Here is a 19,532-nt window from a genome sequence, read left to right on the forward strand (position 1 = left end):
CTCCATCCTGTTCAGACCTTAGTTCTAGGCACCATGGCTTAAGCTATTAAGGATATTGATAAGCCAAAGATCATCAAACAGGATAGTGAAGGGTCTTGAATGTGTAATATATGAAGTTTGGTCTAAGGAACTATGCATGATTAGCCCGGGTTAGAAAAATTTATGGGAGGACATGATAGCAGTCTTTAACACAAAGGATTATAACATGGAAGAGGGATCAGACTTGTTCTTTTTGGTCTCCAAGGGCCAAATTAGGAAAAATGTGTGGGAGCTGTAAAGAGACGAATTTAACAGCAAAAGCCAGATTAAGAGACTAAGTGTCACTAGAGAATCTGAAATTCCCAGTGAGATTTTGTGAGATTTGGAGTATTTTGTTAAGTTGGACCCTGTTGGCCTCCTAGAAAGGATTACTGCATGAAAAAAGAATATGAAGATGAGTTGCCTTTCTGGGGCCTGACATCTTTTACTTGCTTCTTAAGGTCAGATTGGTCACAGCTCTAAATGCTGTTACATTCCCCAAATCCTAATTGTCCTTTGAAGACCAGTTCTGGATGCATTTACTCCATGAAGCTTCCCTGACCTCTCTTGAAACACTTATGGTACTTATCTCTACCACTTATTTTTTGTTTGTTTGTTTTGCAGGGCAATGGGGGTTAAGTGACTTCCCCAGGGTCACACAGCTAGTAAGTGTCAAGTGTCTGAGGCCGAATTTGAACTCAGATACTCCTGAATCCAGGGCCAGTGCTTTATCCACTGTGCCACCTAGCCGCCCCCTCTACCACTTATTTTAATACTTAGATGTCAATTCATGTGTTCCAACAAAAAGTTTTGTGATATAAGTACTGGACTTGGAATCAGAAGAGATCAGGATCTCTTTGATACCTTGAAACAGTCTTTTTATGACCTTGATATGCCACTGAACCTCTATGTCTCAATTTCCTCATCTGTAAAATGGGGATAACAAATGCATTATCTACTTCACAGAATTGTGAGGATGGAAAACACTTTCTAAACAATAAATAATTACTAATAGTTAATTTTTATGTTTTATTTTCTCAACTAAACTGGGAGCTACAGGAAGGCAGAGTATCTCATAGTAGGTGCTAAATGAATGTATTGATTGATGACTCATATAAATGCCTGATTTAAAAAGGAACCCATTTTCATGAATTTCAATTTACCATTATATAGCATGAGCTCACACTTTAGATCTTAATTCTATTTTTAAATAATAGAGAGAATATAAACCTCATGAAAACTTTGGATGTCACAAAATAGTTTATAGTAATTACCTTGCAAAATGATGACCTCTTCATAAGAAAGTTTTTAGGGTTTCCCTAATGGAATCATTAATTCACCTCTTCCCCCAAATATAAATAAGATAAAAATACTTAACCTATAAAAAGTTGGTGAATGCTGCTATTCTTTGTTAGAGTTGTTAGATCTGATTGTCTAGAAGGTGTCAACAGATATCCATTATGTGAATAATTTTGGTAGCTATAGTAGACAGTCTTGTCATCCCATATTACAAAATTTGGCAATGCTGAAAACATGAATAGTGCATTTAATGTTTTACCAGCAGGGAAAAACATTGAAAAGTCTTGAAGTTCCCATTTAAGTGTATCTTCGTTATAAAACACTAAAAACAGCATATCCTTGTCTTGTTTGTTAATCTTCAACCTTATCATCAAGGCAACTCCAGTTGGGTCTGAGGTATAAGTACAAAGATGCATGGATAATAAAGGCTCCATTCTGCTATGAATATGCATAATCTTTCTCAGTTGTGAAATGTTTGCTAATTTGTAAAATTTTAATTTAGAATATCCAAGAAAGACTTCTGTTGTTGTCCACACTACTATTTGACTTAATTCTAGTCCTTCCTGCAACAAAATTAAAAATAATGATCACAGTAATGAATTTTAGGTATTGTTATAATTTTTGTCTTCTAAATTTCATTCTCTTGTAAGGTTTAGAATTATTTTTAATTACATAATTATTATGGTCTACATTTAAGAATATCTCAGCATTCCAGAGATATGTGATTTCATCTTAGCTCTGACACTTACTAGTTGTTGGACCTTGGGCAGATCACAACTTTCCTGAGCTCTGTTACCTCATTTACAAAATGGGTACAATATCTTCAGTAGTTGCCTTACTCAATGGTTATTGTGAGTAGCACATTAAATAAGACAGTTATTCCTTTCACATTGAAGGGGTGAAAGTCATGGCACCCCTGCGATCTGGAAAATCCATGTAAAATTTTTGGCTTACCCTTCATACCAGAAGTCTGAATTATTATGGCATTAAAAGATAAAATATGTTGATATTACATACTACTATAGATATATTTTATGTATTTCTGAGTTTCTAAACCTTTTCTATGTCATTTTTAGTTTCCACAAAACTCCCCCCAAATTCCCATTTAATTTCTTATACCAACCCATAATATATCAAAACCACAATGGGGAAAGTAGTGGTATGGAAGGGATAACTTTATGTGTAAAGAGCTTTGTAAAACTTAGACCACTCTGTATCAGCTACTTTTATTTACAGTCATTCTAATTAGTTGGGCTTTCCTCTACTAACACAAATTCCAATCTCTCTTTGACTTAATAAAGGACCTTTGAGATTTAACATGGCTGCAACATTCATTCTCCTGCAGCCAACCCGGTGATGGGACTCTCTGTACTTGGCTAATGTCTATAGACATACCATTCATCACTTAGCTCATATATAATGCCTTTCTAGGTTTATAGGTCCTGTCAAAGCTTGTAATTAGTTGGCATAGTCATTAAGAACTCACCTGTGGTTACCTCTGTACCACAGTGAGGCCCTAAGGCAGACTTTCAGAACAAACAAATTTAAGTTAGTAATTATAAGAATTTTATGCTAGTTTGTTTTGGTTCTGAAAAACCAATCTGGGGCACAGGCCTAGAAATAAAGCTAAAAAGTTTTAAATATGAGTTGGCTTTTTTTTCTTTACATACTATACATAATTTTCTTTGGTAGTGATGACAATAATTTAAATTCTTTTTTCAAACCAATCAGGACATTAGCATTCTTTCCTTCCTCTGCATTTCACCCTTGGCCAAGAATGTCACTTGCAATTTGATGCCAAGGACAGTCAATTTTTTATGGATACCCAAACATTAGGCATCTCTGGAGAACCAGGGACTAGAAAAATATTTGGAAAAACAAAGAAACAACAAAAAAACAAAACAGAGCATAGAGGAGTTTATGATAAGAGAGATGGAGAATTTAGGGGAGTTACCCAGGATTCATGTTCTGGTTCAGCTCTTTTGTGTTGTGAGAGGCTAAGAAGGTCCCAACCATATTTACAACCCTAATGTAATGGGTTGAGGGAGAGTAAGGTGATGATGTAATATTATTTGATATAACCTCGTATGTGCGCAATTTAGTATGTGTCCTTATTGTGAAACTTGGTGCAAGTAAACTACACTAAATTAAACTAAACTAAAGCAACTGCTTCACGAGAGAAGCAGGATTTGTGATCTGGCTAATGAAAGATCAAGGAGGGAGAAGTTTCCAAAAAACTATCTATTGCTGATTGACATTCTACCAAGGAGCTGGGAACCAGGGAACCCTAGAAATTAGAATTCAGTGGGATGGTCCTTCTAGGGCATGGATATGAGCAGGGCAAGATGAGCCAAGAGAGAATTCCTGAGCTAGGGGCAACATGGGGGCTTGGTGATCAGGGAATCATGGCTACTTTTACCACATGGACTATAGAGAAGTTGGAGCCAGGTGTCCATGTAGGTCACTAGGGTAGGAAAATATATTTTACAAAGCAGGGCATGTGTTAATAGTGGATTAGTGAATTCACTTCATGTCTTTTTTTTTTTTTTTTGGTGAGGCAATTGGGGTTAAGTGACTTGCCCAGGGTCACACAGCTAGTAGGTGTTAAGTGTCGAGGCCGGATTTGAACTCAGGTACTCCTGACTCCAGGGCCGGTGCTCTATCCACTGGGCTACTTAGCTGCCCCTATGCATTATTCTGAGAAGGGATAGACTTCATCAGACTGCCAAAGGGATCCATAATACAAAAATAGTTATGAAACCCTGGTATAAAGGGTCAAAGTCTTGTGATCTCCAGTTTTAAGTTCCCCGCAAATGCCTTCCCACTCTTCACCTCTGGTAATAGTAAAATGTAAAGAATGAATCAGAAGATACTATAGATAACCTTGTGACCATTTTCCCCCCTATCAAATCCCTTTGCCGAGATATCTGGGGAAAGGGAATGTGAATTTATGTAATATCTACTATGTGCCACAAATATGTAGCAATAATCCTGCTATTATCCCCAGTTTATAGTCAAGAAAATGGAGGCAAACAGAAGTTAAGTGACTTGCTCATGACCAGACAGCTAGTAAGAGACTGAGACTGTATTTGAACTCAGGTTTTCCTGACTCCACACCCAGTGGTCTGCTGCATCTACTGTATCAACTAGTTGCCTCTAGAGTAACAGAATCTGAAACTCTAACAGAGGAATATAGAATCACAGTTTACTTTACAGCCACATAACTGCCCCTTGTTTGGTTTTTAAAATAAATTTTGTTCTTTTTTTTCCCTAAAGATATTTTTCTTTAGCTCTTCTAGGAAATCTTGTTGGGTTTGTGTACAATCTGCATTTTCTTCCCTTTTGAGGCTTTGCTTGTAGATGTTTTCAAGTCATTGTCTTCCAAGTTTATGTCTTGAGCTTCTCTGTCTCTATACTTTTTATGACAGGTTCTTTTTTGTTGTTTTTTTTTTTTTCGCTAGTTTTCTCTGATGCCTGTTTCTTGACTTTGGACTTTATGTGAGGGTTGGGATGTGCTCACCTCTCAGAGGTGGGGGGAGGGTGGTGGAATACCTAGTCTGAGCTTTTGTCTTCCATGTCCTGCTGTTTTCACAGCTCAAGCTAGGGGCTTATAAGTTTTTGGTACTTCCAATGTGATATGATTTGGGTTGAGGTCTGGTCACTGCCCTCCTCATCTGGGCTCTGTTTCTTACACAGGCAAGGCCCCAGCTTCCTTGTGACTGCAACCAATCCTCTCTACTCTAGAACTACAACTGGGAACTGGTTAATGGGCAATAAACCACCCTAGAATTATGACTTAAAACAAGATAATAAGCAACAGAGCTACCAAATGGCACCTGAGCCTGAGCCAAGTAGAAGTATAGGGATTGCCTGGGATGTCTTTTGGACTTGGTGTTCGGTCCCCTTACTGTCTTTGAGTGCCACAGCTGCTGCCACTGCCACAGGGCAGTGTTGCCATCACTGCTGGTGTCACTTTTGCCCTGCCATGAGCTCATCTAGCCAGCCCATACCTCAATTTCATGACATGGCTCTCCCAATTGTCAGTAGTTTCCTGAGACTCTAAAATCAACCAATTCCTTCTCATTTGGCAGGAGAATACTTCCAATATGACTTGGTACATGCAATTTACTGACTCATCCAGTATAAATTCTCCTGTTTCTATAAGTGTCTTTTTTCTAGCTGGGAATTCCTATCATAATACAGAAATTCCTATAACCTCATATCTATCCATGTACATAAGAGATGCTTCCCTTACTGCTCTATTTTCCCTTGCCTTACCATGCTTTATAGTTAGGGGTACTATACTGAAAGCACAGAAGCAAAAAAGGCATAACCACGGACTTAGGTCCACTGATGAGTCACAGCTCCATATGCTAAGAGTCCTTCTGTTGTCTACTATTTCCTGACTCTATGGTGGCACTTCTCTGGGCCCTTAAACTCTGGCAAGGGGATCATTTTTGCATTTACTCTCATATCACTTAGGCTTGCAATATTATCATGAAATTGTTGTACAGTTGTTCTCAGTTGTGTCTGACTCTTCATGACCCTATTTGGAGTTTTCTTAGCAAAGGTACTGGAGTGGCTTGCCATTCCTTCTCCAGCCCATTTTACAGATGAGAAAACTGAGGCAAACTGAGCTAAGTGACTTGCCCAGGGTCACAGAGTTAGAAGTGTCTGAGGCCAGATTTGAACTTCTTCCTGACTCCAGGCCTGGAACTCTATTCCCTCTACCACCTAGTTGCCCCATTATCATGATGAGTGTCCCTTTAAATCAGGAATTCTTAACATTTTTTGTGTCTTAACCTTTTTTGGCACTCCTGTGAAGCCTATTGTTTCCCTTCCCTATTTTCAAAAGCATACAATAAAATACACAGGATTATAAAGAGCAGAAATTATATTGAAATGAAGGTATCAAAATTCTTTTGTTTTCTGGGGTTTTTTTTGTTTGTTTGGTGAGGCAATTGGGGTTAAGTGACTTGCCCAGGGTCTCACAGCTAGTACATGTCAAATGTCTGAGGCCGGATTTGAACTCAGGTCCTCCTGAATCCACTGTGCCACTTAGCTGCCCTGTATCACAATATTTTTTAAAAAAAACCTTCACAGTTGAGAATCCCTACTCTAAGCTGTCAGTTTCTTATTCCAGTCATGATTCCATCCAGCTCAAGAGTTGGCATTTTCCATTTAGGGATTTGTTCCACTTCTGAAATCTTGAGTATTATCGTGAGCATGTCATGATAATGACAAGATTACATGAAGACACAAAGGAGTTTTGTTCTTGATATGTTTTACTCATAATTTCTCTGTATCACTCCACTGAAGGAATCAGCTAACTCCAAACAAATGCTGATTTCAGACTCTTCCTCCGCCTAGGGCATAAATGCCAGTCTACACAAATGCCAGAGTTCATTCCTCTTGCCTCTGGAACCTATGAAAAGAGACAGTGCCAAATCTGGACAGTGATCCCATTGTTACTGTCAGTCCAGGGAAAGGTTTCTGAGTGATGCAGCTAAGATGGCCTTGCTGACTTAGAGTGACTCTACAATCACTGCCTAGAGTTCCCAGAGGTGCTTACTTGAAAGGTGAACAGGTTGACCTAATACTTGAAGGTGAGGCAGAAGCACTGCCTCCACAGCTAGAAATATTGTCAAAAGTTATGGCCACTCATACAGGTATACACTCTTGACCAAGGGGAAGGTTGGTGAGAAGCTCTAAATAAAAGGGAATGGTGGAATTGATGGGAATTCATCTTGACAGGGACTGCATTATCTAGAGCCCTGCATCACTTGCCTCTGAAGGTGGACAGGACAGGTGGTGCTTTTGCATTTGTGCCCCAGGGGAATGTACACTCAGATCAACATTCTGAACTTTTTGTTTTTTCTCCTCAAGAAATGCCACTGAGGCACACATAACTAACTCAGAGGAAGGAATTTTTATTCTATTTTTTTAATTAAAAAAATTAAATTAAATTTTTTTCTAGGGCAATGAGGGTTAAGTGAGTTGCCCAGGGTCACACAGCTAGTAAGTGTTAAGTGTCTGAGGCTGGATTTGAACTCAAGTCCTTCTGAATCCAGGGCCAGTGCTTTATCTACTGCACCACCTCGCTGCCCCCCAGGAAAGAATCTCAGCATGCCAAATATAGTGATGGCACTTTATTTGCTAGGGAAGTACTTTCCAACACTTTTACAACCACCCTACTATTGCAGAATAGTAGCCTGTTTAAATAACACTGACAACATGGCATCGTTGCAGCCATTCCTTAAATGGCACTTAGCACAGTGCCTGGCCCACATGGTAGCTTTTAATAAATGTTTATTGACTGAATAGACCATATTTAGTTATTCCCATCAAAAGCATAGAATTCCCAAATGATGCTTCCCAGATTTATGCCTATGAAGCTGTTTGTCTTTCCTTCTCTATAATCCAATCCAATCCAATCCAATAAGCATTTATTATACTGGTATGTGGAACATGTGACTTGGATTGTAAATGTGCATCTCTGACTTTAAGTGGCATGTTCAATTCAAGCCAAAGTCCTTCTGTGTCCTGTGAAGGTTTTGAAGAAGGAAGGGAGCATGCAATGGAATGAACATTGCACCTAAAGACAAATGACTCCAGAGAGCTGAGTTTGAATACAGGCTCTGCCACTTAGTAGCTCAGTGACCTTGAACAATTTAGTTCATTTCCCCAGGACTCAGGTGTTTCAACTGTAAAAATGAATTTTAGAGCATGGGGTTCTCTTGACCATTTTTTGTGTCCTGGATTCCTTCAGCAGTCTGCTACAGCTTGTGGCCCCTTTCTCAGGGGTTTTATGAATACTTTCATAATTGAAGGAAATGATACATTTCAGGTTAAGAGGTTAGTGAAAATAAAGGTGTGGGTTTTTTTTTTACCCATCCAAATTCATGGATCTCCTTCTGGAATCTATCCATGGATTTCCTGTTCAAGAATACTTTACTGAGGGGTGGCTAGGTGGCAGAGTGGATAAAGCACCAGCCCTGGATTCTGGAGTACCTGAGTTCAAATCCGGCCTCAGACACTTGACACTTACTAGCTGTGTGACCCTGGGCAAGTCACTTAACCCCCATTGCCCTGCAAAAACCAACCAAACAAACAAACAAAAAACCCCAAAGAATACTTCACTGAATGCAAATTAAAATAACTATGAGGTACTACCTGACACCTATCAGATTGGCTAATATGACAAAAAAGGAAAATAATAAATGTTGGAGAAGCTGTGGAAAAATTGGAACACTAATGCATTGTAGGTGGAGCTGTGAACTGATCCAACCATTCTGGAGAGCAATTTGGAACTATGTCCAAAGGGCTACAAAGCTGTACATACCCTTTGACCCAGCAATACCACTATTAGGTCTTTTTCCCAAAGAGATTATAAAAAAGGGAAAAGGACACAAATGTACAAAAATATTTACAGCTGCTCTTTTTGTGGTGGCAAGGAATTGGAAATTGAGGGGTTGCCTATCAATTGGGGAATGGATGAACAAGTTGTGGTATATGAATGTAATGGAATGCTATTATGCTGTAAGAAACAATGAGTAGGTAGATTTCAGAGAAACCTGGAAGGACTTGCATGAACTGATGATTAGTGATTAGATTTTTTTTTTATGAACTGATGATTAGTGAGATGAGCAGAATCAGGAGAACAGTATACACAATATCAACAACATTATGTGTTGATCAACTATGATAGACTTGATTCTTCTCAGTAATCCAATAGTCCAAGATAGTTCCAAAGGACTCATGATGGAAAATGCTCTCCACATCCAGAAAAAAAGAACTTTGGAATCTAGATGCAGACTGAACCATACTATTTCTATTGTTTTTTATTGTTTTTCTTTTTTGAGGTTTTTCCTTTTTGCTCTGATTCTTTCATAGCATGACTAATGCAGAAATATGTTTAATGTGATTGTACATATATAACCTATATCAGATTTTTAAAATCCTTTTTGAGCTCTTCATCAAAGGGGGGGAGGGAGAAAAATTTGAAACTAGAAATTTTATAAAAACAAATGTTGAAAACTATCTCTACATGTAACTGGAAAATAATAAAATATTTATATGGGAAAAAAAAGGAAAAAAACACTTCTCTGGTCTAGAAAATTGCTCTTTTTAGTTCCAACACTCAGTGATTCTGTGAGGATCTGATACTGTACATAGGTTAAATGTATTTAATAGGATTTAATAACAGTGGTGAATTGATGGGTTTAAGGAGGAAGGAAAGGAGCACATGGAGTGGATAGAAAGCTGGCCTTGAAGGCAATAAGACCTGGTACCAAGCAAGTCTCATCTCTGTGGCACACTGGCTGCGTGACCCTGCTCAAGTTGCTTAACTTCTCTGCACTCTAGGCAAGTATTGTTTTTCCCTGGTCTGACTACTTTATTTTCCTAAAGCCTCTGAACTCTAAGATAAAAAGAATAGCAGAAGCTACTCTCTCAAAAGACTCTTATTAAGTTTCAGAGTTGGTGCTGACCTATATTGGTAGACAGATCTTCCTTACCATGTATTCCCCATGCCAGGGAAAGCACAAATCCAGTCCCTGTCTCTTTAATTAAATTGACTTTTATCACATTTTAAACCCTCTACTTTCCATGTATTCATGTATATCCATGTATTCCATGTATATTCAGGGAATATAAAACAACAACAACCAAAAGATCTTCCAGTATAAAGTATAAACTTGGACTAACCCTTGGTGTATATTCAGTCCAACACCAGGTTCTTGTTTCTGTTCCAGCTATCAGATTGTCAGGAATACCAAACCTCTCGTCAAGTTTTATGAAATCATCCGTTGTCCTCAGATAAAGAGAACCTCCTGTTAAAATGACTATTCCTTCATCTATTAAGCTAATGTCTTTTATGTTTCCCCTTTCTTCATCGGTAAGGATGTTGGGGGGTATTCTGATCTTCTCTGAAGTATTGAAAGCATCCTTTGTAAAAAGAGTCTCCCAAAATGAAACTGTTACAACAGTTGAAGGATAACATGGTGGCCAATCAAAAAGGATAATTTCTTCATTATTTGATGTAATGGGTACATACTCAGGATGCTGACTGAAAGTTAGTTTAATATGAGACAGCAAAAACATAAAGTCTGCAATAAAGCAATCTTGGAAAGCTACTGAATTTCCTTTGATCTTCATAAAAAGGTTCTTTTTTGTTTGTGGTATTTTTGATGTCCAGATCCTAAGAACAGAAAAATAAAGGCATAATTAATGGCAAGAATAAAAGTATTTCTCTCTACCTTGCCATTACCTGCCTTCCATATCATAAACAGATTATCCAATATAAACAGATTAATCTTACTAAAAACAATTATTTGAAGTCAGAAATCTTCAGTGGCTCATCATAACCCACAGGAAGATCCTCTCCTTTTTACCTCTTCAGTTCTGTGCAGCAAACTCAAGCCCCATTTTCTCCATCAAATACTTCCTTGATTACTCTAGTCAACATTTTTTCTGAAGTTTTATGACATTTATTTAAGTACTGTAGAGCTTGGCTCAAAGTCTAGAAAGGGTTGCTGGTACATACATATATGTAAAGATAATTACATATGGCATATACACATCTATCAACATATCTATTTGTCTATCTATATATCAATCAATTTATCTTTCTATAATAAAGGCAGGAATTTGGGGAAAAAGAATTGAGTTGAGGGATAATTCCTTTAATGCCTGTTGTTCCTTTGCCTTTCTCCACCCCACCCACTCCAATTCCCATTCATTTGTATCAGAGACCAAAAAATAATTTCAAGACTGAGAAAACAAGTAGGATACAGACCAAATAGACCTTGGTGGTTTGTTGAAAGAGAAGGACCTAAAATGTCTCTCAAGCAGTATAGTTTGGTCAATAAGAACCAAAATGATTTTTAAACCCTAAATCATACAAAGTCTTGGGATAGAAAAACTGCCCTTGGTAACCAGAAAGTGTAGATTTAAAAATAGGCAACAAGGGGGCGGCTAGGTGGCGCAGTGGATAAAGCACTGGCCCTGGATTCAGGAGTTCCTGGGTTCAAATCCAGCCTCAGACACTTGACACTTACTAGCTGTGTGACCTTGGGCAAGTCACTTAACCCCCATTGCCCTGCAAAAACAAAAAACAAAAAAAAATAGGCAACATATTTGGATGTTATTCACTACATAACTGTTAACTGTATTTCAAAAGTGTGTGAGGACTCATTTTGGAGAAGAAAAGTCTATCATGTCTATGGCTCTGAGGACATAGTCTCTAATTAGGAGCAAAGCAGCTAAAGTTTTTCCCTAGTCTGACTACTTTATTTTCCCAAAGCCTTTGAACTCTAAGATAAAAAGAATAGAAGAAACTACTCTCTCTCAAAAAAAATCTCAATTCTGAATTAAAACAACAGCAAAGAACACAAAAAGAAGATACTCTATGAAACTGCAACTCTCCATTTCATATCCTTTTGCTTAAAAAAGTATATAATAAGTTATATATTCAGATAACTATTTCAGGAAAGCCTAAGCCACCACACTTCACTTCATACCCTACTCTCTGGGTGTCTCCTCCACAGTCTTGTTTACCATCTTGCAAAAGTAAGCAATCTTTCTCCCCCATCCCCACCCGAGTTCTGGGTAGTTCTGGCTCCATCAAACCAACTCTACTATTTTTCCTTTATGATATGTGCCAGTCTATACACCTATGATCTCATTCACCATTCTATAATTTTCTGGAACAATATCCCATCTCCTTTGTGTATTGTCTCTCCCATTAGAATGTAAGCTCACTGAGGGAAGAGACTATTTTTGTTTTTGTATTTGTATCCCCAGCACTTAGCACAATTATTGGTATAAAATAAGTGCTTAATAACATTTTTTCTCATTCATTCACAGAGGGTGGGGGTGGGGCAAAAGATGCCCAGGTTCCATTATGAATTGAAGGACTTTTGCAATGCAAATGAGAGACAGAAACTTTATAGCAATATGATTGCTTTCCGCCCTCTGATATTATAGGCATCAAGGTACCAGCAGGTATATGGGAGATGACCAACCTACTGTCAGTGATATAGTGAGACAGTGTTAGGTAGGAGGAAGGAACAAGTCTAGAGTAGAAGCAACAAGTAAGAGAGAACCCTAGTTTTTTTAAACTACTATAACATTCTATCAATCAATCAATCTATCTATCTATCTATTTATCTATCTATCTACACACTTACATATACATATAGGTATATGTACACATATACCTATATGTGTATATATGTGTTTGTATATTTAAAATCAAGTTTTTCTAAGCTTTCTTTACCAACCATAAATCATTCTGAGCTTTAGTGTACCTGTATTTATGAGGGCAATGTTTTCTTGCAAACCTTACTATGCTACTTCTTTAAATTCCTTTGTTTTCAAGCTAATTGTATTTTCTGACTCACTAAAGAAGAAAGAGTCCCCACTGGTGGGGACTTGTGAGCTATCATTTTGAGTGCACATACACTTGCAGAGGTAGACTCTTCTGGGGACCCCATGTGTGATACAAGATGTCATAAGTGCTACATTGTTCACTTTGTTGTGTTAAAAAGACTAAGTCTAGCGAGTTGGGATGCCCCCAAGATAATTGTTTGCTAGAACTTTTGGTAATATGAACTCTGTTGGTAGGAGCCACCCTCTCTGCAGAACTATAAAATTGAACTGACAAACACACTCATTCCTTTTTGGCTTCTTTCCAACTTTTCCTTTGTGCCCTTTTCCCCCACAATGAAGCCATGATAGATTGTGAGGGTATAATCAGATAATGGCTGCTTTGGGAAAGAATCACATGTTAGCTACATATGCTCATCTACAGTTTTATGGGCAGAAGTCGGAGATCAGAGACATCAGAGTGGACTTTTTTTCCCCCTGGTCCAAGAGATGGGAGCAGCTGGAGAAATGGTGAAGCATCCTGGAAAAGTCCACAGACATTACATATGTTCAACTGAATTCAGAGGGGCATCCTTAGATAATGTCATTCCTGAATTCCTGCTTCATGGTTAAAGTAGAGAAAATGTCTTAGGTTGTAACATAATGGAAGAATCTAGCCTGCCAGTCAGAGAAGGAAATCTTCACAGGCAATGCTAGCCATGGGAGTTGACTCAAGAGTAATCCCAAATTGCAGAGTTCAGGGACTTAGTCTTTTAGTGATAATGAGAGTTACTATGTAGCATGCTTATTGGATCCCACTGCTGGAGGATCAGGAATGGACTAAGCCTAGAAGATGGGAAAGAGAAAACACATTATGCAGGTCAAAAAGGAAGGGACCTATTCAGCAGGCCCAAAGTATATTTTTCTTCTGGGGTTAGGGAAGTACACCTCTCCTTAGATCAAATCATCTTGGAAGAACCAGAAACTTACAAGTATCCAGAATTAGCTCTGAAAACAGCAACACAAAAAAAACCTGAAGCTTGGGACCATGCTCCCTCCTCCCCAAAAGCAGAGCCCAACTTTAACATAAAGTTAAAAATCAAGAAATAGTCTGGAAAATGAGCAAGCAACAAAAAAAGAAAATCACCATAGAAAGTTATTGTGGGATTGGTTGCTGTCTTGTGGAGGGGGAAGGAAAGAGAGGGAGGGAGAAAAATTTGGAACTCTAAATCTTATGAAAATGAATGTTGAAAACTACCTTTACATGTAACTGGACAAAATAAAATAAATGTTTGTTGAAAGTTACTGTGGGGTTAGGGAAAATAAAAATAAACTCAGAAAAGGTCAATAATGTCAAAATAGCTATATTCAAAACCTTAAAGAAAAATGTGAATTGGCATCAGACTCCCAAAAAAGACTTCCTGGAAGAACTCAAAAATTTTTTTTAAATCAAAAAAAGAGAGGTAAAGGAAAAATTGGAAAAAAGAAATTAAAGTGATTCCAGAGAATCATGAAAAGAGTAAACAGCTTGGTAAAGGAAACACAAAAAATGGGAAAATATGTACGCAAATACACTGAAGAAAACAACCCTTTAAAAAGCAGAATTGGCCAAATGGAAGAGGAGTTACTTACTGAATAAAATAATTCATAAAATTAGAATTGGGCAAGTGGTAGCTAAAGACTATGAGACATTAAGAAATAATACAACAATGCACTTGGAGAAAGGGAAAAGTAGAATATGGCAAATTATTTCACATAAATGAAGGAAGAAAGGAACTTCAGTGCCAAGATGGTAGGGTGAGGAAGGAACCCTCTGAAGTTCTCCTAAATTTCTCCTCCAAACTAATAGAAAACTGCTTCAGAATTGTTCTAGGGGCAGGGAAACAGTTTACCAGCTCTGCAGGAAAGATCTATCTTATGTGAGTGGGAGGGAAGTGAGGTCTAAGAGCAGCAGCAACAGCTAGGCTCACAACAGGGAGCCTTAAGCATGCTCAGGCCCAAAAAGAATTCTTTGAAGAGCTTGAAAAGGACTTTTGAAGGCAAATTAGAGGAACAGAAGAAAAATTGGGAAAAGAAATGAGAGTAATGCAAGAGAATCATGAAAAAAGAGTCGAGGAAAATAATTCCCTAAAAAACATAATTGGCCAAATGGAAAAGGAAGTGAAAAAGGTCACTGAAGAAAATAATTCCTTAAAAATTGGAATTGGACAAATGGAAACTAATGACTTAATGAGATATCAAGATATGGTAAAACATAATTTAAAAAGTAAAAAAATATAAGAAAATGGGAAATTTCTCATTAGAAAAACAACTGACCTAGAAAATAGATCATTGAGAGATAATGTAAGAATTATTGGACTACATGAAAGCCATGATAAAAAATCCTGGACAATATCTTTCAAGAAATTATCAAAGAAAACTGCCCTGATATATTAGATCCAGAGGAGAGAATAGAAATTGAAAGTATCCATCAATCACCACCTGAAAGAGATGCCAAAATGAAAACTCCCAGGAACATTATAGTCAAATTTCAGAGCTCACAGATTAAGGAGAAATGATTGCAAGCAGCCAAAAAAGAAACAATTGAAATATTGTAGATTACACAGGATTTGGCAGCTTCCACATTAAAAAACAGCAGGGCTTGGAATATGATATACCAGAAGGCAAAGGAGTTAGGTTTACAACTAAGAATCACCTATCCAGTAAAATTGAATATAATCTTTCAGGTGAAAAATTGGATATTTAATGAAATAGAGGACTTTCAAGCATTTCTGATTAAAAGGCCAGAGCTGAATAAAAAATCTGACCTCCAAATACAAGAGTCAAGGGAAATATAAAAAGGTAAAAAAAAAAGAAGCAAGAAAAAATGTAAGAAATCCAATAAGGTTAAACTTTACATTTCTCTATGACAAAATAATAGTTGTAAGTCTTAACAACTTTATTACTTATAAGAGCAATTAGAAGGAGTATATGTAGGCAGAGGGTGTGGTTATAAGGTAACATTGATGGGATGATACCCCCAAAAAACAAAATAAAGGAGTGAGAAAAAAATTTCATAGAAGAATAAGGCAGGAATTGAATGGGAATAAATTGTCCTGCATAAAAGAGGCATGAAAGAATTATTATAATGGAGGAAAAGATGAAGGTGGTGGTGGGCAAAGCTTAAAACTCACTCTCATCAGAATTGGCTCAATGAGGGAATAAAACACACTGAGTTGGATATAGAAATCTATCTTATCCTATAAGGAAGTCAAAAAGTGATGTGGACAATAGAATGGGGAGGGGGGGCACTGATAAATGTGAGGGGATATTGGGGAAGGTGGTGATCAGAAGTAAAACACTTGAGAGGAAGGAAAGGGTGGGGGCTGAGTGTGTGTGGGATAAACTAGAGAAAAATAGCATGGAGGGAAATAAACAGTTAGTTGCCATAACTATAAATGTGAATGGAATGAACTCACTCATTAAACAGAAATGGATAGCAGAATGGATTAAAAACCAAAATGCTACAATATGTTGTTTACAAGAAACACATTTGAAGCAGAGAGATTCACACAGGGTAAAAGTAAGGGGCTAGAACAGAATCTATTATACTTCAGCTGAACCAAAGAAAGCAGGGGCAGCAATAATGATCTCAGATAAAGTGAAAGCAAAAATGGATCCACTTAAAAGAGATAAAGAAGGAAACTATATCTTTTTGAAAGGTATCATAGACAATGATGTCATATCAATACTTAATATATATGCACTAAGTGGTATAGCATCAAAATTTTTGAAGGAGAAGTTGAATGAGTTACAGGAGGAAAGAGATGATAAAATTATACTAGTGGGGGATCTTAATCTTTCCCTATCAGAATTGGATAAATCTAACAAAAATAAATAAGAAAGAAGTTAAGAAAATTAAATAATAAAATTCTGGAAAACATATATGATAGCTCTCTGGAGAAAATGAATGGGAATATAAAGGAATCCACCCTCTTCTTAGCAGTACATGGGACCTACACAAAAATTGACCATATATTAGGACATAAAAACCTTACAACCAAGTGCAGAAAAGCAGAAATAGTAAACACATCTTTTTCGTATCATAATTCAATAAAAATTACATTCAATAAGAGAGATTAAAAATAAAATGGAAATTAAATAATCTGATCCTAAAAACAAACCCAAATGGATCAAAGAACAAATCATAGAAACAATAGATGATTTTATGAAAGAAAATGACAATGATGAAATAACATATGAAAACTTATGGGATGCAGCCAAAGTGGTACTTAGAGAAAAATTTGTATCCCTAACTGCTTACATCAGTAAATAGAGAAAAAGCAAATCAATGAATTGGGCATGCAACTAAAAAAAACCCAAGAAAATGAACAAATTAAAAATCGCCAATTAAACACCAAATTGGAAATCCTGAAAATCAAAGGAGAGATTAATAAAATCAAAAGTAAGAAAACCATTGAAACAATGAATGAAACTAGAAACTGGATTTATGAAAAAAACAATAAAATAGACAAACCATTGGTTAATTTGATGAAAAAAGGAAAGAAGAAAACCAAATTACTAGTATCAAAAATGAAAGCAGTGAACTTACCACCAATGAAGAGGAAATGAAGACAATTATTAGGAATTATTTTGCCCAATTATATGCCAATAAATTTTATGATCTAAATTAAATGGATGAGTATCTAAAATATATATAAATTACCCAGATTAACAGAAGAAGAAATAAAATACTTAAATAAACCAATTTTAAACAAAAGAAATTGAACAAGCCATCAAAGAACTTCCTAAGAAAAAATCCCCAGGACCAGATGGATTCACAAGTGAATTCGACCAAATGTTTAAGGAACAGTCAATCCCAATGCTATACAAACTATTTGGGAAAATAAGTGAAGAAGGAATCCTACCGAATTCCTTTTATGAGACAAATATGGTGCTCATACCAAAACCAGGAAAAGCCAAAACAGAAAGAAAATTATAGACCAATTTCCCTACTGAATATTAATGCAAAAATAAAATACTAGCAAAGAGATTACAGCAATATATTACAAGCATCATATACTATGACCAGGTGGGATTTATTCCAGGAATACAGGGCTGGTTCAATATTAAGAAAACTATTAGCATAAATGACTATATCCATAACAAAATCAACAAAAATCATATGAATATTTCGATAGACTCAGAAAAATGTTTTGATAAAATGCAATAATCATTGCTCTCAAAATCACTAGAAGGCAGCTAGGTGGCGCAGTGGATAGAGCACCGGCCCTGGATTCAGGAGTACCTGAGTTCAAATCTGGCCTCAGACACTTAACACTTACTAGCTGTGTGACCCTGGGCATATCACTTAACCCCAATTGTCCTGCAAAAACCAACCAACCAAACAAAAACAAAAACAAAAACAAAAACCACTAGAAAGCATAGGAATAAGTGGAACTTACCTTATAATGATAAGTAGTTTCTATATAAAACCACCAGCAAAACATCATCTATAACGGAAGCCTTCCTAACAAGATCAGAGTTGAAACAAGGATGCCCATTATTGCCACTATTATTCAAGTTGTTGTAGAAATTTTAGTTATGGCAGGAAGAGAAGAAAAATAAATTGAAGGAATTAGAAAGAAACAAAGCTATAACTCTTTACAGATGTTATGATAGGATACTTAGAGAATCCTAGAGAATCAACTAAGAAACTGGTTGAAATAATTAAAAACTTGAGCAAAGTTGTGGGATAGAAAATAAACAAATCATTAAACAAATCATCAGCACTTCTATATTTTACCAAAAAAGTCTAGCAGCAAGAGATAGAAAGAGAAATTCCATTTACATTACAATTCCTTCATAGGCAATATAAAATACGTGGAAGTCTACCTACCAAGACAAACCCAGGAACTACATAAATACAATTACAAAACACTTTTCACATAAATAAAATCAGATCTTAACTGGAAAAATATTCATTGCTCATGGCCAATGGAATAAAAATGACAATTCTACCTAAATAAATGTATTTTCTCAATACCATATCAATCAAACTAACAAAAACTATCTTATAGAGCTAGAAAAAATAATAACATAATTCATTTATAAGTTCAGAATATGAAGGGAATCAACAAAAAAAATGTGAAGGAAGGTGGCCTAGCAGTTGCAGATCTTAAAACTGCATTACAAATCGGTAATCATCAAAACAATCTGGTACAGATCAGTGGAATAGATTAGGAACATAATACACAGTAGCAAATGATTGTAGTAATATAAGGTTTGATAAACACAAAGGTCCCAGCTTTTGGGACAAGAACTCACTATTTGACAAAACCTGCTGGGAAAACTGAAAGCAGTTTGGCAGAAACAGGTATAGATCAACATCTCACATAATATACCAAGATAAAGTCAAAATGGGTACATTATTTAGACATAAAGGGTGATATCAAAAGAAAATTAGGAAAGCATGAAATAAGTTTCCTGTTAGATCTTTGGATAAGGGAACAATTTATGAACAAACAAGATAGAGAGCATTATGGGATGTAAAATGGATAATTTTGATTACATTAAGTCAAAAAGTTTTTTTTCACAAACAAAACCAATACAGCCTAGGTTAGAAGGAAAGCAGAAAACTGGGGAAAAAAATTTTAAAGCAAATTTCTATGAGGAAGGCCTTATTACTCAAATATATAGAGAACTGGTCAAATTTATAAGACTATGAGTAATTCCCCAATTGATAAATGGTCAAAGGATATGAACAGGCAGTTTTCAGATGAAGAAATAAAAGATATCCATAGTCATATTGTAACGATTGGAATAACGCCACCTGCTGGATACTAACTGTAGAAGAGTTCTGCCCATGA

General features: G+C 36.5%; 1 protein-coding gene across 1 annotated transcript in view; it reads right to left on the reverse strand.

Moving 5' to 3' along the window:
- CATSPERE (catsper channel auxiliary subunit epsilon) overlaps positions 1–19,532 on the reverse strand; it is a 177,328-nt gene that overhangs the window by 103,858 nt on the left and 53,938 nt on the right. Inside the window, exons 8-9 of the mRNA XM_044003183.1 lie at positions 10,024–10,516; positions 1,397–1,880 (exon numbers count right to left, since the gene is read on the reverse strand). Coding sequence (XP_043859118.1) covers positions 1,397–1,880; positions 10,024–10,516 — 977 coding nt within the window. The remainder of the gene's footprint in view (positions 1–1,396; positions 1,881–10,023; positions 10,517–19,532) is intronic.

The sequence above is a fragment of the Dromiciops gliroides genome, chromosome 4, assembly GCF_019393635.1.
Source record: "Dromiciops gliroides isolate mDroGli1 chromosome 4, mDroGli1.pri, whole genome shotgun sequence".
NCBI classification, from domain to species: Eukaryota; Metazoa; Chordata; class Mammalia; order Microbiotheria; family Microbiotheriidae; genus Dromiciops; species Dromiciops gliroides.